Here is a 19,495-nt window from a genome sequence, read left to right as displayed (position 1 = left end):
AGTGTGTCGATAGGATGGTGTAATACATAATACATAAACACTTTTTAAGAAAGCATGTCGGGGACATTAAAATGTCAAAGAAAGCTAGATGTTGTCTGAAAAGTATCACCGTCCAGTTGCAGTCTAAATCGCTCAGAGACCTTAAACAACAATAAGTAACGCCGGATGGAGCTCTGCAGGCCTTAATACCCAACATTACTCACTTTTCTCATTCAGCGGAGCAGCTGTTAAATTATTTGCTTGTACATCAGATAGTTGTTGCTGGAGTTTTTGTTCACAGCAGACGGAATATTTTTGCTAAAACTCAAATGCTGCATTTTGAAATCTGTATATTAACCGGTGGCACAATTCGACTTGGATGGAACTACGAGAAATCGGTGCATTTAATTTTTGCGCCCGATGACTGATTGCGAGAGCTTGCAGCAACCAGCTGGTTTCCTAGAGGTTGGGAAGGCAACAATCCCAACCTCTGGATATCCATTTTAGATCACGAGGTGATTGGACAGGTCACCCAGTTAGAGACAAACTGTCTCCAAGTAATCGAGGCCTGACACGGACTGACTGCAATTACTCTGAGACAGATTGGTGAAGGGTTGCAAATAATTACTGTTTGACTTATAAATACAGACAGACTGTAGGCATATTGCAATCTGTGTGAGTCAGTCTGAGCCAATGGGTGAACCTAATTACATTCTAAGGTTTTTGGCTACAAAATGAGAAGAAAGAAAGAAACATGTTTGTATTTAATGAAATTAAAGAAATGCATAGAGGAAGAAAGTGGTAGTAAACATAATAGGATGGAAATTCCTGTTTTTCACAGCTCAAGGCATTTGAAATCACAATCATAATAATAACTACAACAGATCCTAGCGAGCACATGATCTAGTAAAGCTAATGCTTATTGCCTTTTTTGCAAGTTTCAAGAGTGTGAGCCGGATCATTAGAATTTAATGGGTTCTTCTTTTGCCCATATTCCACCTCATAAAATCCAGGCTGAGTTTTTGTACATTCTTGCTGATGACGGAAATACAGACAAACAAACTGCACAAAAAACCCTCCCATAATCATCATCATTATCATCTCGAAGACTTACCCCAGACCTTACCACGATATATGGGGTTAAGATGTCGTTACCAGAGGCTACAGAGGAAAAACAGATCACACAGGTTGCTCTAAAACAGCGTAACATGCACCTCAGAGCACGTTTTCCAAAAACAACTCCTTTCTGGATTTTTCAGTTTGGTAGAAACTATCAAATCTCTACTGACAAAGACACACACACAGACAAATACGCGCTGTGGTTGTGGTTTGGTGTCAGCAGCCACACCTTTCACCTTCTATACTCGTCTCTTTCTCTCCCAAAATAATTGTAACACTCCAGCTCGCATGTAAAATTAATAAGAATATGATTACACACATTTGATTTGAAAGGCAACATCATTATCTCCTGAATGAAAGTTTAATAGGTAATTACGACAATGCAACAATGAAATGTAATACCAAAGCAGTGAAAGCTATATCCTGTTATCATTTTCAAATCACTGCCACTAGCAACAAGTCTGCGACATAAATGCACTGTCTGTGTGTACAAATGTAGAACAGAAAAACTGCTTAGTCCAATTTTTTCCCTCCCAAAAGCTTTAATTTTAAATGCTTTTTCTTTCATTTTGAAAAAAAATATTGTTGAAATAAGACCCTTCGGATCATTGAACTCTCTCTTCGTGCAGTGTGTACTAAGTTGCTAGAGCTAGTGCTACTTAGAATGCCGGTAAGCGACAGAAGACATCAGCATCAATGACAGCAGCATGAGTTCGCAAGGGTGAGGTAGACAAAAATCAAAATGTGAGCTTGAGAGATGCTGAGAGAAAGACTGCACATTTGACACACAGTGCAAAAATACGAGATGAAAGAGGAAGCATGTATTTGAAATGAAACAAAAGCTCGAATATGGTGGGAGGTTGTGGTCAGGAGAAGGAAAGGAGACGTGGGGGTGGCTTACCTGGGTCCTGTGCAGCTCCTGTGTTTGTGGAGGAGGGTACAGTAGGTGGGAAGAGGAGAAGCAGTGGGGAGAAACAGAAAGGGAGATTAGCATTTAAAACCTCATTCAAAGTTGATTTGCCAGTGCATAAAGGTGCATGCAAGTACAGTACAGGACAAATCAGGTAAGAATCCAAAGGGAAACAACAATCATGCTTTTTCAGCTTTTTAAGAAGAAAATTAAAAATTAAAAACAGCATTTTTAAAAACATTGTACAGTCACTGAACAAAGCTCTTAGCTATGCCATACAAATAGCACAGCTTTTACCTTATACTGGTTAAAGGACTGAAATATGGATTGAATCAGATTAGAATAATACCGTATTTAGAAAGGAATTACATCATAGGCAACGGTGTGAGTTTGCCAAGCAACCGGCAGAACATCCAGGAAGCTCCAGCTCCCAGCCAAGAAACAGTCAAGCACATAATCCCATGCACAAACACATTTTTTTGTCTTTTCTACAAATTAACCAAACGATATCATTTTATAACATGCTAGGTTCTTATTTTTTGTTCTATGGAGAGAAAAAGACATTCTCATAAAAACTAGATCTACTACAGTGCATGTTTGAGACCCCTGTTTCTTTATATTTCAGGTCCAAGGCAGTTTAATAGTCATTCAAACATTAAAATGCATCCAACCAGTGCTGTGCCTGTGAATAACAAACATTTCTGCAAACAATGTGAAATAACACCAATGTTCTCAATTGAATGTATGGAAAATAGAAAAGGTAACACAGTTTGACTGGCATAAAATTGTATTTTTGCAACAACAAGGTGATTCCTAAAGAGTTATTAGCTGAAAACCTGGCATAGGTGTGCACAGGAAAAAAGTTAGATTAGCAGATGTAAAAGAAGAATTAGCAAGGCTTAAAAACACACAGCTTACAAACAGTACCTGAAAGTCATGTCCTTAAGAAATTAAAAAACAAAATCCAATGAAGACCTGACACAGAACCCGAGAGATACATCTGGACCTTCAGTTAATCCAACTACTGCTCACTGAAACCTCAGTGCAAGGGTAGTTTTCAAGAAGTGATTCTTGAGCAAAGGAAACAGGGAGAAAAGGTAGAGGTATGCCAAATTAGGGCTGTGCCATATCATACCCTTCACGGTAATACCAGTATACTTTTGGGCAACGATAGAAAAATGAAATATCGCGATAGAATATGAGTAAAACACGCACGCGCAGTGCCTTTGTTTTCATACGCACACGTCGGAAAAAGCATGGCGGCGAAAGCATATCGTTGAATGAAACGGATGAACCAGAATTGGTTTGTCAAAATGCTGCAACTTCAGTGGTGTGGAACTGGTTTAGCTTTCGTCCGTCAGATACACAACAAAGCACTATTTTTGCTAGAGCATGCTAGCGGGCCGTCGTTATTACCGTGTTTTTTGGAAAATACAGCACACTTAAAATCAATCCTTTGATTTTTCTGAAAATCGACAGTGCCCCTTATAATCCCGTGTGCCTTATGTATGAATTCTGGTTGTGTTTACTGACCTCGAAACGATGTTCTGTGGTACACGGCGCTCGAAAATCTGTCAAATGTTTTAGTACGACTTTGCTAAGCTATGAACCCAGACCGCTTGGTGGATTGTCAGAGCATTACGGCTATCGTAAGCAGGAGCCTCGCGGAGTGATACGTACTGTGCTTCAACATAATATTACCGTATTCTGTGTGTATAACCTCGTTTTAAGTTTTGTGGATATTATACGTGGTTATGCTGAGGATATGTCGGCCAATTTCCACTGGAAATGCCTTTTGGTTGAACTGTCAGCAAGGAATTTGCATTTGCACTGTTAATTTTTTATATAACTTTAATGCACATAAAACACCTGCTTGTTTAAGTGAAAATACATTGATGTTTTTTTTTTTTGCACTAATAAAGTTGTGGAGTTGTAAAGTATTTTGTCTAGTGTCAATTATATCATCAGTTATATTGTTATTGCAAATTTTCAAATGTATATCGTGATAAATATTTTTGGTCATATCGCCCTGCTCTATGCCAAATTACACAAGAACTGGACTAAAATCAGTCGTATGGAGTAATGAATCTGAATTTGTTGGTTCAAATTATTGCCAATACAGAAATGAAGGACAAGGTCTGGAGAGAGGTACATCAGTGGGTGCCCACAGCCATCTGCAAAGCATGGCCGAGGTTTGGGGTTGCATTTCAGCCAGTGGTGCTGGGGAGTTTTCAAAAATTGATGCAACTATGCAAGAAATATTGACTTTCGAGCTTGTTACAATTGCCTTGTATACTGTGTTTCACTGTATGTTTGCACCTTTCAATACATTTTTGCATGCATTTTTCCCCTTTTCAAAAAAGCAAAGAAGGGTGGCTTAAGACTTTTGCTGTATTGCGGTACGTTTATCTATGCATATATGCATGTATTGTATGTACTTTTTAACCGCCAAAGACTGTGCCAAAAAGATAATTTTATAATAAAAGCTACTGCTCTCATTCAGCCAAGAAAATAAATATGTCACTTATGGTGGGCCAGTTCAAAGATAAGAGAAAAACACCCACTTTTAAAATAAATAAATGTAAACCAGCGTGATCAGCTATATCAGCCTCAGCGGGGACATCGGTAGAAAAAGAGCAGAGTTGGCCATCAGTATACAGTCTGGCATCCGTTTAGGCCCCCATCGTTGAGGAACATTTTTCAGCCAAGTAAGCATCAGGATTCCAGCTATGAGGCAGCTTTTGATTAGAAAACCTATTTCCTCTTCAACTTTTGCCAAATTTCAATCATGGTGATATTCTAATTACCATTATCCAGATCAAGAAAGCGAGGCAGAGATTGAGTGGGTGTGTGCAAGTGAGAGAGAAGGAGTGTTTAGAAGGAGAGCCTGTCTTCGCATGTAAGCAGGGAAAATAAGAGGAAAATGCTCAAAAACAAAATCAGCTCTTTTATATCCCGTTACACAGCTTTGCCGGTGGTAAAGATGTATGTTGGTGAGTCTTTTTGTGGACTGTAAATATCGGGACAGGTTTATTTGTAAGCTTAACGTGATGATGAAAAAAATCTAAGGGAGTAAGATGTGTCATGCAATGGCGTAATAAATTGCATAAACTAGTAAAACTGGTAGTAAAAACTCCTCATTGGTAGCTTTTATCAAAGTGCTTAACCAACGCTATACATGGTCCAGCAAAAGAGCTGACTGCTAAGTTAAAGTCTCAGGTGTGTCCTGTTTAAACATTCAGCACACTAGGATGGGAGTAACAGAGTTCTTCAGAGAGCCACATATTCAAGCCAGACCACCCTTGAGTTCAGGTTCATGCAGTGCGACGGGGTGGGGGTTAGTTCTGGGGAGATTACCCGGCAATAGGCGAGACATGGAGCAGCTCTCCCCATGTTAAGCAAATGGAGAGCGGGTAAAGAATAACTGCGTGGCGCTTTGCCCCTTGTGGGCCTTGCGGGAGCCTTCGCCGTCCCACCTCAACCCACAACCTCCGGAGGTGAGGTTAAATGACAAGCGCTGCACAGATGCATTAAACATGAGTCATTTGGACAGAGAGCTGGATGCTGGACCACTCCAGAGATGATAGGGACATTAACCAGGGTTTCACCAGGGCCTGAGCTGCATTTAATGAAGGCCTCCACTATCTCCCAATGTCTCTCTCTACATTTGACTCAGAGCCAGGGAGTTAAGTAGTTCAAGATAAACACTGCCACTACTCTTTCTGGCTCCAGTTGTCTGATTTTCTGCCTCTTCCCCTTTCTCTGTACTCACTGTGCAGCCTGACAACTTATTATGGTCTGCTTGCAGAGAGTGGTGGTCAAGAGCAACTTGTGAAATTCTTATCATGGATAACGCCTGCAGCTGTCACACAGAAGTGATTTTGTTTTTATAGTTCTGCTCATCAAAATAAAATTCAAAAACGATTGAACATTTTTCAATTTTTAACATATTTTTCTTTATATTATTTTCAGTCAAATGTAGGGTTTTCATTGTGATTGCTTTCTACATTTTACAGGCCTACAGACTCCTAATATTTTTAGGAAAACACAGCTACTATCACTAGTTGGTTAAGCTAATTATTTACATTCTCATAATCAGTGTTGGTTAAGTTACTTGAAAAAAGTAATCAGTAACTAATTACTTTTGAAAATAAGTAATCAGTAAAGTAACATGATTACTTTTTCGGGAAAGTAACAGTAATCTAATTACCTTTTTTGCAATAGTAATCCCTTACTTTACTCATTACTCAAAAAAAGTAATCGGACTACAGTAACGCATTGCCCATCTCTGCTAATAATACAACCAGTTAACGTTGTTTGTAGCATGCTAAGATACCACTAGCTGCAGTTGCAGCACCAATCTTAGTTGCAGGTAGTTGTAAAATTGTTGATATTTAGACTACTAGACTAACCTGATATTTTCTCTCATCAAACTGACAAGTAAATTAGTCACCAAGAGTGTTATGACTCTAAAATATGGAGCAGCAGCATGGTCCAAAATTATGCTACTGAGAAGACGAGGAAGTGTTGAAAAGAGGCAGTATCTTTGTTAAAGCCAGTTACTAATGTTACCAATGAGAAGTCCTAATAACTGATAGGCCAGAGGTGAGAAATGACTAGCCAACTATCCATTGGATGAGCACAATCATCAAATATTTTTCTTTGGTTTTTCCAATACAGCACAACATAACAATAACAACTGTTCCCTTAAGCTGCTTTACATATTGAGAGGAAGACCCTACAAAAATAGAGAGAAACCCAAACAAACATCAACCCCCTTTGAGGAAGCACTTGGCAAGAGTGGGAAGGAAAAACTCCCATCTGAAGAAGGGTCCGGCAGAAGCAGGCTCAGGGAGTGGCAGCAATGTGCCATGACCAGTTGAGGGTGAGAAGAGTTTCAAGGTTAAACCTTGAAAACTAAATTCTATGTAAAAATGTAAAATAGACATGGTGCATGCAATGACTGTGTGGAAACACAAAGGACAGCTGTTGGCAGAACTGCGCCACATTTGTTTTTATTCTGCCGGTCGAATACAAAAGAAGAGCACCTGTCACTTTTTTTTTAGCTAATGTAATTAGCATCGCTGTAGTATTGAAGGCACCTGCAACAGCCTTCATGTTAGTGAAAAAATCATGTTCAACCAAGTCCACAGGTCATCCAGTGGTCAGTATCTTCATTTCCCACCACCAGCCTATCAGTTACCATCACTGGCATCTTACTGGTCAAATAGTAGCTGGCTTTAGCAAGGATATATATCCGACTCTGACTTTTCAGTGGGTCTGCCACGTTAAAAGGTCCAGCTCTAGAGTGTCCTTTTTTACTTCTTCCTACTTACATGTTACTACTCACTCAAAAAGCTCCAGAAAAGACCTCTCCAACAGTAGTTTGGCAAAGTTGTGAGCTACAGGGGTGATCTTTAAATTCAGCCATTTTTCTTGACCAATGTTGGGGATTTGCTGTTCTTTTGTTTCAGTTTTTGATGTGTCTTAACTGACTATTTACGGTAATCAAAATTCTGTCAAGAATGTGTCTTTCTGACTCTTAGTTTTACCGGGACCCTTTAAGTGCTACACCCCTCATGCTGTAGACCAATTTATGGAACGTAACAAGGAGCGTTCTAATAGGATCGTCACCGGGGGGGGGGGGGAAGTATCACCAGGATTTTTAGGAATTTAATCTGTGATATCTTTAATAATCTCACAAAAATGTCACAATATATTCCACACCAAAAAATGTTTGTCTATACATCTGATCAACTGCCCAAAAAACTGATATCACAGTTTCATAATCAAAAGGGAAAAAAATACAATTGTTGCCATTAAAATACAATTTTAATGCAGAATACACAATGTGGGTGCCTCTAAAAATACCATATAACGTATATACACTGTACGCTGCAGTAAAGCAGGTAAAAGATAAAATCCTAGGTGTTATAAGAGTAGTCTAAAAAAAAACCCTAAAAACCAAAACTGTAAAAGGCAGGCTTTCATCTGCATTCACCAAGTGAGGGAGGCCTGGACACTCTACTGTTCACTGGAAACAAAATAACAACAGTTTCCTTCGACGCAGCACAACCGCAAGCTTCCAACCCCGTCATCTTCAAACGTGGCTCTTGGTTAATGGCCTGGAACACACATTCAATGTCTATCAAAGAGGGACGTTGCTGGGATGGATGCACATGCTGACAGCCTCCCTCGCTCGCTCCTCAATCACACAAACATACTAATGCTCTATCCCCTTCACACTCCTACCACCATCTAAACACATACACACACACATACAGGCAGAAACCCTCCCTCCAGTCAGTATAGCAAGCAATAATGTGTTGATTAAATCTGCGATCAGCTGCCTAAGGGGCATGAAATTGGACATGATGAGTGTGCCACATTAAAAACTAATTATCAATACCACCAATCCTATTGTCTTTCTTTTAAACCAGTCACAGCACTAAATCAAGTGTGGAGAATGGAACACTATGTGCTCTATCACAATGAGTTTAGGGGTTGCAACCACACCTGGACTCGAGTGCCTTCAAAGCATTTTGATCAAATATTAAAGTGTAATTTACTGCCTATAGCACTTCCTTATTGTATTTCAAACTCAGTGAGACTTGGCAAAGTATGCTACCAGAAGGAATTCTGCTGATGAAGTAAAACTGAAGAACATTACCTAATTTTGTCCTTCAGAAGTGTTGTAGGGCTGTAATTCAAAGTTTTACATTTGTTTTAAATCTCCATGACTACTTTCCTTCCATTTGAGGTCTTCATGACCTTCTCCCCACTCAAAACTGATAGTCATGGTTTCTTTAACTGTTTCTATGATAGCACCGTAATCATTTTACATAATTTTAAATTGCTTTGGTCTGGGGTGTGATTCTCACTCTGGGTGAGAGAGGTTCTGGGCTCAGTGAGTGCCCAGATATGTTACGGTCCCCAAAGCCTTGGTTAAAAGAAAACCATGACGTATGAAATACAACTAAACGTTTGCATCAAAGGGAGATAGGAGCTCGAAGAAAAGACAAGACCTTGATCCGAATCCATGCGATTGGCTGTCAAATTTGTGGTTCAAAAACAACATTTCCTCCACAGCCAATCCACAAGAAACAAAAAAATACTAATAAACAATCAAAAGAAATTAAGAATATTCTCGTTCACCAAGGAGTGCTTAACAAACCCAAACCACAATCCCAAATGTGTCAAAATGTGACCAGAGTTTAAACTGAACACTGTGAATTCTTTCAGTTTTGGAATCTTGAAAGATATTATACTATCTTATAGATGGAGGGACCACATCGCACTTCTATGACTTAATCTGAAGGCCAGTTACAAACAGATACTGAAGACTTAATTTAGAGTACTTGTTCACGCAGTGGCATACACATCAGTTCAGATATACAGTATAGGTTTGTAGCTTTTGTACAGTCTCAGCGGCAACTCCATCAGAGTTTGTACAATTGCGGCAAGCCCGGAAGCTGGGCTTTTGTCTGTGTTCAATTTAGACGCCAAGTACAGATTAATTAACTGAATACCACATTCAAAGATAGCGTCCTTTTCACCAAAAGTTTCTCACAGGGCAAATTCATTTGCTGTTTTACAACGTGCGATGTTGACTCTCAATTCATCCGGTTCAAATAATCACTTGAAACACAAAAATCCAGCACCGCAGATCCGCTCACACAACCATCAGCTAGCAACAAGACAAGACATATGATGCCAACACTTGACTCTGAGCAGAATGGTGCTAAGATAAACAGATACAATGATGGAAGTGGACTGACAGCGACAGATAACTGTCAAATGCACTACACCTTACAGGACACCGTGCATTGCCGAGGTCTCTGAAAAGCCATTTATCAACCTGAACATCTTGGTTTGCAATTTCATACCCTGTTCACCCCATTTGGAACACAACCTCTAAAATAACCCACAGGCTGTCTGTCTCACATACAAGTAAGGAAAGTAAGAGTCGATGGCAGGCAAAGATTATAAACTCAAGCTAACATGATTTAATTGACATTGACTCATACAGCAGTCATCGTTTTAGGGCCCTTCTTTTTGAAATGCTTTCAAGATGGCACCTGCAATCTTTGCAGAGACTTGTGATGCAACTGCAAAGTGTCTATATTTCACTGCTGACATTGTGCTGTGGGACAAAATCTGCACTTGTCTCTTCTCACCAAAAGGATTTCTACTCAGTTATGCATTGAACTGGAAAGCAGCTGTCATTTGCTGTAACCTAAGAGGTATAAACATAGCTTTTTTTTTTTCTCCCCTTCCCTTCTCTCCTTCCACCCTTTTTTTTCTCTCCTTGGATGTTGCTCATCCATCCACTCACCCTTTACCTCCGGCTGTCTCTGGGACCTGGTGATTAGAGCACTGGGTGCTGGTCTGCTGATAAGGCTGAGAAACCTCCCGCCCTCCACTACCAATGGCTGTGTCCTCAGGGTGCAGGGGGAAAAAAAGGAAGCCTAGGGTAATGTCCCCAACTCCCCCCAATCCTTATGCTTTCTCACCATTCACCAAGTCATGGGTGGTGGATGAATGTGCAGCCTTGTGCATCGTATGACTTTGAATAGATAGGCCTGCATTTTCATGAACGATAAGAGCAGCCAGAAAAATGAGGAAAAGTAATACAGCTTAGTGTTTAAGAGTGCAACATTATGCATCAAGGGCCCTTTTTATGAGAGAAATTTTACATTGTGAAGTGTGTTTACAGTACCATCTGGTAAATTGTGTACACTTAGCACTGGGAATGTAGGACAAAAGCAGCGCTCAAATGTGGATAAGCTTCATTTCATGAGAGCTGCTATTGTCTCAATATCCACCCAGCTGCCATAAAATGGATAATAATATAGCGCAGGTGATTCCCACTGAGAGTATGATGTAATTGCAAGTTTCTGAAAACTATAGCTTTCTAATGTTAACGTTAACCCTTGCCTTTTCGTGCCAGATACCTACACCTGAATTTCAAAAACCGTTCTTTTGTCAACAAAGAATTTGATACAGTTGCCAATGCGTTTGGGACTGAATGCCAAAGGCTGAAGTTATTCTATGAAAGGTTGGATCTGCTCAGAGAACTTGTTTTAGATCTCATCATCAACTTCTGTGTCAAGCAGTCCCAACTCTGTGCCGAGGATTATCACTGGTGATTAGAGCTGTCTCTCAAAGTATGACTTGGAGTTCAAGAAGAAAGTTTTAGTAAAAGAGCTGCAGCTTAGAAACCTGAAAGCAGTGCATCAGGTCAGAATACAGTGGTCCCTCGCTATAACGCGGTTCACCTTTTGCGGTCTCGCTGTTTCGCAGATTTTTTTTGTGCAATTTTGCATGTTTTTTTTCTTTTTTTACAGCGCATTGTGTTCTACGTTCTGATTGGCTGTAGACCATTGTCAATCAATCTCGTGCCATGTCTCCTGTACAGTACAGAATGCGCTCAGCTTGTCAAATTTATCTAAATTTTCTATCGCTAGCAGTGTGACTCTGAAGTGCTGTACTGTATGTTTGTAAGTTTTCTCCAACAAACACAAAAATGTCGATGAAACATTTTGCACCGTCAAAGGCAACCGCGGGTGCCTTTGGTTTCATTCTATAATACTGGACTTATTTTTCTATGAAGGTTTGAACTTTGAGAGTGTTGAAACAAATGGTAAATGGCCTGTATTTGTATAGCGCTTTACTTAGTCCCTATGGACCCCAAAGCGCTTTACACTACATTCAGTCATACACCCATTCACAGACTGGTGATGGCAAGCTACATTGTAGCCACAGCTGCCCTGGGGCGCACTGACAGACCTCTGATCACCACCAGTAGGCAACCAAGACTGTCGGTGCCGGTGCTCAAACAGGCAACCTTCCAATTACAAGACGAACTGCCAATTCTTGAGCCATGATCACGATCAAGAGAGAAAAGTGTGAAAATGTTCATGCCTATCGGAGAAAAGTGTATAAAGTGTGCAGTGAGGGGTTTTACAGCCTTAAAACATTTATAATAATTTGCTAAAATAAAGTTAGCTACTTCGCTTATTTCACCTATTGCGGGTTATTTTTAGAACGTAACTACCACAATAAACCAGGGACCACTGTAATCCTACAATGGGGTACAGTGGAGGGTCCAAAGGCATCTGAGGGAGAACTGTCAATGAAACATAATCTAAACTCTGGTGCGTGCGCTTGACTTGGTTCCCAGCTTCATCATCATCACCCTAATTTCCTTCGGGATTAATAAAGTATTCTGATTCTGATCTTCTCTCAAATGCAAATTGAATGGTAACTATTTTAACATGTTGGGAGAGAATAAGTGTCACAGATGCACAAATGCAAGTGGTCAGAATGGCAGATGGCTCCCCCTTCCCTAAGCCTGATTCTGCCAGAAGCTTCTTCCTGCTAAAAGGGAGTTTTTTCTTCCCACACTTACCAAATGCTTGCTCAAAGGGGGATGTCTTCCAGGGTTTTCTCTCTATTATTGTAGGGTCTCTCTACCTTACTGGGGTTGCAGTGGGGCTGGATAGGTCACTAGTCTATCATAGATCAATGCTGACCCTGACATTTGATACGCCCTTCTGTGTAGTGCCTTCCAAAGCACTACAAACAGAAAATGCATTTTGACAATTTACCAAAAAATGTGAAGCAATCTTACAAAGCAAAACCAACAGCCAACAAAAATTTGTAAAGGTAGTCGAACTCTAATTGGATTCCAAAGTCCAACATCTATAAGAACAGGTTAAAAATGCTTAAACAAATTTAAGTAGAAGTAAGTAGTAAGAAGTAATTTTCCAGTGACCAACAAAATATTACCATAACCAAGTAATATCTCCTGATGGATTGATGCGGAGAGCAAAATCTAATCCTCAAGGTGTTCTAAAGAAAAAGACTTGGCCTTGCTTATCTCTGGGGTCAGTGGAGGTCCACGGCCATTAATTTTAAATGAGCGGAATGGATTTGTGGTAATCGAAACCCAGTGGCTCCAGACAGCGCTGGGACTTTGTGGTGTGAAGACCACCAAACGGCAGAGTGATAACTTAACCGCTGAGCTGTATGAAGTGGAGGAAGTCAAGAAACTGATTTGGGTTTTCTGCTCCCCATGCACTATGAAAGTCTTAGGAGATACTGTAATGCATTAGAAATCTATTTGGAGGGATTCGAGCGTAACAGCGCCAAAGATGTCAGGTAAACTCTGGCTTTTGGTCAAAATGTTCTCCTTCTAATTTAAGGCTCTTTTTCTTAGACGGTTAAAAGAAATGTAACCTTATTAGTATTAATCAATCAAGTTAGAATCAAAGTTGTCAGATGCTTTGGTATGGAGGACGCTGACTTCTCATACCTGAGGGTTGGAATAAAACCTTTTCCTGATGTTAAACCTGCTCAAACTTATGTGTTTAGACAGGGTGTGACAAAGTAGCCCCAAACATAACATTGGGGTTTTTTTGTTACCAGAATACTGTGGAGCTCATAAATGCTACTGTCAGCTTCCACCATGTGAAAAAATGTCTTTGTTCGCTCTATTATTTTTGTAGACTTACAATGTAAGAAAACATGCAGCTTGTTCCCAGCCTGCAAACTGTGAATGTAACAAAACACACTGAAAATAAGTGTTGCATATTTTGCATATGCCACCATAAGGCCGCCTGTTATTACAGACATTTCTGATGCGTTGTTTTGATATCCATCCAAAGGAAAGAAAAAAAACAATGTTTTTTTTATGACTCGCGTCAGTGAAAAAAGGAGATCCAGATTACAGTTTTGGAGATGGATGCTGGATGCCACTATAGCTTTTGATATTAAATGGTAAAGAGTGTAGGCATTGAGCGGTTTGATACTTAATGATGTGCTGCTTGTTTATTTGTTCTATAAGAGCGCACAAATGCTAACTTTCCACTAGTTTTACCACTATGTGCACAACTGGAGGCAAATAAAAGAAAGAGCTGTTTAATATATTGTTTCTACACATTTCATTTAAGTTTATGCTGCATTTTAAATCAAGACATTCTCCAGAAGGATATCTGGATCTGGATTAAGGCTGAACCCCGATGAAGTCGACACGCATTGGTCTGTTTTGCTTGCTGAAATCCTTTCAAGAATAAATTTGTTGTATGATTTTATCCTAAACAGAGTGCCTCAGCAGACCTCTTTTTTAAAATATTGAACTTCTGTTCACCCTACTTATCAGCACCAGCTGGATAAGCCTTTAGAGCCTTGTAGCACTTCCTTTTTTTCCTTTTCTGGATCTGGATTACTTTGTGGTATTTTCTTCGAGAACACCAAAGCATCGTCTCCTAATTCTTATTACAATTTAATTTATATATGTGACATCATACATTAAAGACTGCAAAAGTCCATTCATTATTCATTATCTTTCACTGCATCCTATTTCAGATCCTAGATGAGGCAGCTTGTCCTGGCCTGAAGCCTGCCCCACCAGTCACTGCATGAAAGGTGGAATCCCATGTGTCTAGTCTGATTTGTGGTTTCTATCCATTTTTATGTCGCTGAATGACAAGTCCTTTTGTAATGGGCATATAATATATGTGTTTTTGTAAGCGGGAGGTAGTAACGCAGTATTTTTTCCAGATTAACAGGCACCACTTTGAGGTATGCAGCTCAAAGGCTATTACAGCAGTGCTCGTTCCCTCCTACCTTGCCTTTTACTTAATTGAATCGGCCAGTCCCCATATCAGATATTCCTTAACGGAATACTGAAACCTATCCACCCTTTTCCTAATACCATTAGGGGAAGTGGGAGAGCAAGATGGATGCTTTAATCCTGCTGGTTCAGAGCACACAAAAGGAGAGCATGCCCTGCAGTCAGACATTAGCCACAACATTCGCTGCTGAGCCACAATATTCTTCCGAGCAGAAGACTTGCCCTGTCACCGTCTGACCGAAAGCTACAATAACAACAGCTCATTTCCTGCAGACAACGTACCATGTAAATAACAGAAACTGTAGCTCATTCTGCCGCTTGTTAAATGGGAAAAGAAATAAATTACTGCAACACTTTACACTTTGCAGCACCTTATTTCCATGATGTCTGCTACAGTAGTTTATGAGCCCACGGGGGTCCAGAAGCAGTACATTTACACCATCTGTTCATGAACCTGGCACATACACAGGAATGCATGTCCAATTTGACACAATGTTGATGCAGATGAATGAGGCCCAGGCAGGCCCCTTGCTGCTGAGGTATTCTTATTTCCAAACCTATTTTCTGCTGTGTCAAACTGCCGCTAAGCTAAGGTGAGGTCCATTATTTCTGGCCAGCTCAGGCACAAAGTAATCCTCTTATTTGGGAGGTCAGCGCCAATCATTATACAGAGGGGTGCCATTACAGTGTACACTCCAGTGAGCTGATTTTCCCCTTACATAAATATATGACTCAAGGGACTGCTCTTATTCCCCTCTCTAATTTATCCCTGCTGCTTCTATTTTTCTATCATCCTCCCTTTTTCTCTCTCTCAACTTTCCTCTCTTATCTATGACCTTCTGAAGCTTCCTCTTTTTTTGGGTTTTTACCTTTTCATTTTTCACTTTCCCACACTTTCAGCTAACATCAATCTTTTCCCACCCTCATTTTTTTTTTTCAGGATGCCCAGAGTGGCGTATAATTGAATCTGCAGAGAATGCATGAGCAGGAACAATTAGCTCAGTCACTCAGAATGTGGATATAGCTGTACAGTAGGATAAACAGAATAATAAAAAAGGATAGAAAGCCGGAAGATAAGCCTGAACTCTATGGGCGCCAGAACAAAGGGAAACACATAGCTTGCAAAGTACACGCAATTTTGCTCCCACCATCGGCTGACAAAGATGGGATAATTTCATTTTGCATCGCTTGCGTGGTTTTTACAGGCATACTGTCCTGCTTACCAAGCACATGACCGCTATGTCGTAAAACTCTTCAAATTACTGATCTCATGTTTGCTCGTTGGTGTGAAGCGGAAGTAAAATTGTGAGAAAGCGCCATTTAAGAGGTGTTCAGGGGGAAAGACCTCGTTGGTGGCTCTGACACTATAATGCTCAATTTTAACATTTTGATGAAAAATCCCCTAAAAGACGAATCAGTTCACTCAGTCATTCGGCTGATTGTGCCAAATAAAGAGATACCGCAGACATTAGATTGCATTTGGGATAAAGTGATAGACTATTTGGCTAGTTTTTAATATATTCAGCAAGACTGACCTGACTGTCTTCACTTTGTCGACTTCTGTTCTGTCACTATGCAAACCTCAAGTCTGCCTGACTGCTTGTTAATACTGCAGAAAGTTACTTTATTCCTGAATCTGGAAGGACGCATAGATGTGTATGAAGGGGTTTAAAGAAAACGTTCATTAGCTTCAGAAAGGCGATGGTCATACCTACGATGACAGCTGATCATATACTATCTCTTTCCTTGGTATCAAATATTTTAAAAAAAAATTATAAATGTTAATAATAAATGTAATAATGTAATAATAAAAGTTTTTTATATCTCATAAAGTACCATGCAAAAGTCTTGAACAACCCTTAATTTGGCTGGGGAAATGAGAAATGGTGCAGCAATTTATTGAAACCTGTAAATATATGAAAAAGCAATATAAAAATACTTAACATAACACAAAAAACAGAGTTGTAATTTCTTGAAGTAGATCTCAGAAATGCTTCTCCAGGCTTCTTGAAGGAGATTGAAACCTCTTCTTTGAATGTTGGCTGCCTTTTGATTAGGGCTGGGTCATTTCATTACATTCACGGTAGGCAATGACACGGACAAGCGGGCCGTTGTTATCACCGTGTTTTTTTGGGAAATAACAAGCACTTAAAATCCATCCTTGGATTTTCTCAAAAATCGACAGTGCCCCTTATAATCTGATGTGCCTTATGTATGAATTCTGGTTGTGTTTACTGACCTCGAACCGATTTTTTGTGGTACACGACGCTCAAAGATCTGTCAAAAAATGTTTTAGTATGACTTTGGTAAGCTACGAAGCCGCACAGGTTGATGGATTGTCGGAGCATTACGGCTACCGTAGTCAGGAGCCTTGCGGAGTGATACATACTGTGCTTCAACATAATATTACCGTATTGCGTGTGTTTAACCTCTTTTTAAGTTTTGTGGCTATTATACATGGTTCTGCTGAGGATATGTCGGCCAGTTTCCACTGGAAATGCCATTTGGTTGAACTGTCAGCAAGGAATTTGCATTTGCACGGTTAAATTTGTATATAGCTTTAATGCACATAAAAAACAGCTAATTGTTCAAGTGAAAATACATTGATGGGGATTGTTATCGCAAATTTTCAAATGTATATCGTGATAAATATTTGGCCATATTGCCCTGCCCTACGTTTAATTCCACACTGCATCAGTAATGTTGAGGTCCTAGCTCTCAGGAGGTCAATCATGACTGACTGTCATGCTGAAAAAAGTTGCTGCCAATCACATGATGACATCCTAATATTACCTGATTTATAAATTCACCAATTTTTTTACAAGTTCCCCAATACCACTGGATGAAATCCGGCCCAAATGTTGCTGATCATTCCCTAACACCTGTTGCCTCAGAGTTTTGGTGTAATTTGGCACATCTCAGCATGTTTTCCCTGTTTTCCTTCCCCAACAATGGCTTTATTGCAGACACACTTATACTGAAAACATTTCTGATGAGGCTTCAGTAAAGAGTAGATGGGTCAACTTCAGGCCCAGGTCCTTTGTCACATCTTTATAGCCTTTTGGGAATCACATTGTTGGTTTAAAAGTCCTATTTTATGTGTATCAAACCGTATTGTCTTTGGCATTTTTCATAGATTAACTTTTTTTTATAACAGGCTGCTGGTTTGCTTTGTTGTCTGTTACATGTAGATACAAAACTGCTTGATCCCTTGAGTTAGGTGACTTTTTCATGTATGAATGGCTCATGGGTAAGTTTGTGCCAATGTTCAAAGAAAAAAAACTTTTTAAGACCATCAGAAAGCCTGAAGCACTATTGCTCAAGATCATTTTAAAACATTAAAGCAAGTCTGGCTCATTGGAAGCAAAATATAAAGAAATAAAATCCGACTCAAGACTTTTACACAACACTGTACTTCAACTATGTATCTTCTGAAAGTTCCCATCCTAAGACTAAAGGTATGGGCCGTATTTTGGGCTGAGGGAGCTCCTTGCTGGACAGATGCATAAACACTAGCTGATTTATTTTTATAGCCTATGTGGTTTAACAGCATGATAACATTTTTTATTTGCAGAAACACCGTCTACATTGCTCAAATCACCATCACAGATGGGATGGCAGTCTCGGTCAAAACCACAAACTAACAACAACCCCTCGGTCCACCTCAGACGGTAAAATAAGTGCAACAAACCGTATCTCCGCTGAATTTATATTATGTAAAATGGTCCAAACAAAAATAGGCAATTTTTGTCTGGGGTAAGAAAAGCAGGAGGTGGGAAATTTTTCCTCTGTCTAAAAATACATATTTCTACTTTTTGTGGGGCTGACACTAGCAAAGATGGGCCATAAATAGTTCATAAACACCAATTACCTCAAGAAGTGGGCATAAAGAAAAGAGCAGCCATTTCAGCCAATTATGAGGTTTCTCTCTCAAAGGGTGAAGAAAGATAACTCTTCTCTTTCAAGCCTCCCACTAAAAGGAGAAACCTCTGTCATATTTTGGAGCCTCAATAATGTTTCCCTCCACCTTCATGTCAAGGATGAAAGGCCCCAAATGTCCTTTGAGTGAAAGCCCCAGAGGACTTAACATGCATCAATAACATTTCCATCCTTGAAGATGTTTGAGGGGGACTACACATAATCTTCGCACAGACTTTGAGGCTCTGCTCACTTCCTGAGACTTTTATTTACCCCAATCTCAAAGGTCTTTCCTCGCTATGCCAGAGATGGAGATAGAGAGAAAGAGAAAGAAGACCAAAAGGAAACAGAGGGAGGGAAAGGCAGAGACAGACAGCACATTGTGCTGAGTGTCGCCTGCTTAAAATAGGACAGCTGCCTCTTGAAGGAGCCATCATTCTTCATAGGGGTAGCCTGTCTTCATTTCCACCCTCGGCAAAGCGCACGGGGCTTAACACACTTACGTCTGAGGATTTGCTGCACTTGAAGGTGGCAGCAATTCCCCAGACCGCAGGAGGAGGGAGCACTGCAAAGCCACACGCACAAAGAAAAAAAAAAGCCAACCGCTTTAGAAGTTGAGCTGAAGCAATATCCTGACCTTCCTGTCCGCAATCATTACCACAAATGATATTTTGATGTGTTTGTGAACTCAACTACAGATTTTCAATTCATAATTAAAGTGTATTTTAAGAAATGATTTTGCTATTTGGCTTTTATTGGACAGTTTTCAAGTAAAGAGGGGAAAAAAAGCTAAACAAGTATGAGTCTGCAGTGGATTCCCTATAGAGAACAACAATGGTATGCATTCGAGAGGGACAAAACCAGCACAGGGAAAGCTCTGGGAAATGAGGGCTGTTTTTACAGTCTAAATAAATTATGAAGCAATTTGGAGT

General features: G+C 40.0%; 1 protein-coding gene across 5 annotated transcripts in view; it reads right to left on the bottom strand.

Moving 5' to 3' along the window:
* cadm1a (cell adhesion molecule 1a) overlaps positions 1–19,495 on the bottom strand; it is a 471,405-nt gene that overhangs the window by 162,708 nt on the left and 289,202 nt on the right. For 4 of the 5 annotated variants that reach the window (XM_006785090.3, XM_006785091.3, XM_006785093.3 and 1 more), the window contains exon 2: positions 2,000–2,017. The exons of the other annotated variant lie outside the window; for it this stretch is intronic. In XM_006785090.3, coding sequence (XP_006785153.2) covers positions 2,000–2,017 — 18 coding nt within the window. The remainder of the gene's footprint in view (positions 1–1,999; positions 2,018–19,495) is intronic. 5 annotated transcript variants of the gene reach the window in all.

Source organism: Neolamprologus brichardi, chromosome 10 (assembly GCF_056152115.1).
Source record: "Neolamprologus brichardi isolate AB-2024 chromosome 10, ASM5615211v1, whole genome shotgun sequence".
NCBI lineage: Eukaryota > Metazoa > Chordata > Actinopteri > Cichliformes > Cichlidae > Neolamprologus > Neolamprologus brichardi.
Note: the sequence above shows the minus strand (reverse complement) of the source record. Positions and strands in the feature narration are given on the sequence as shown.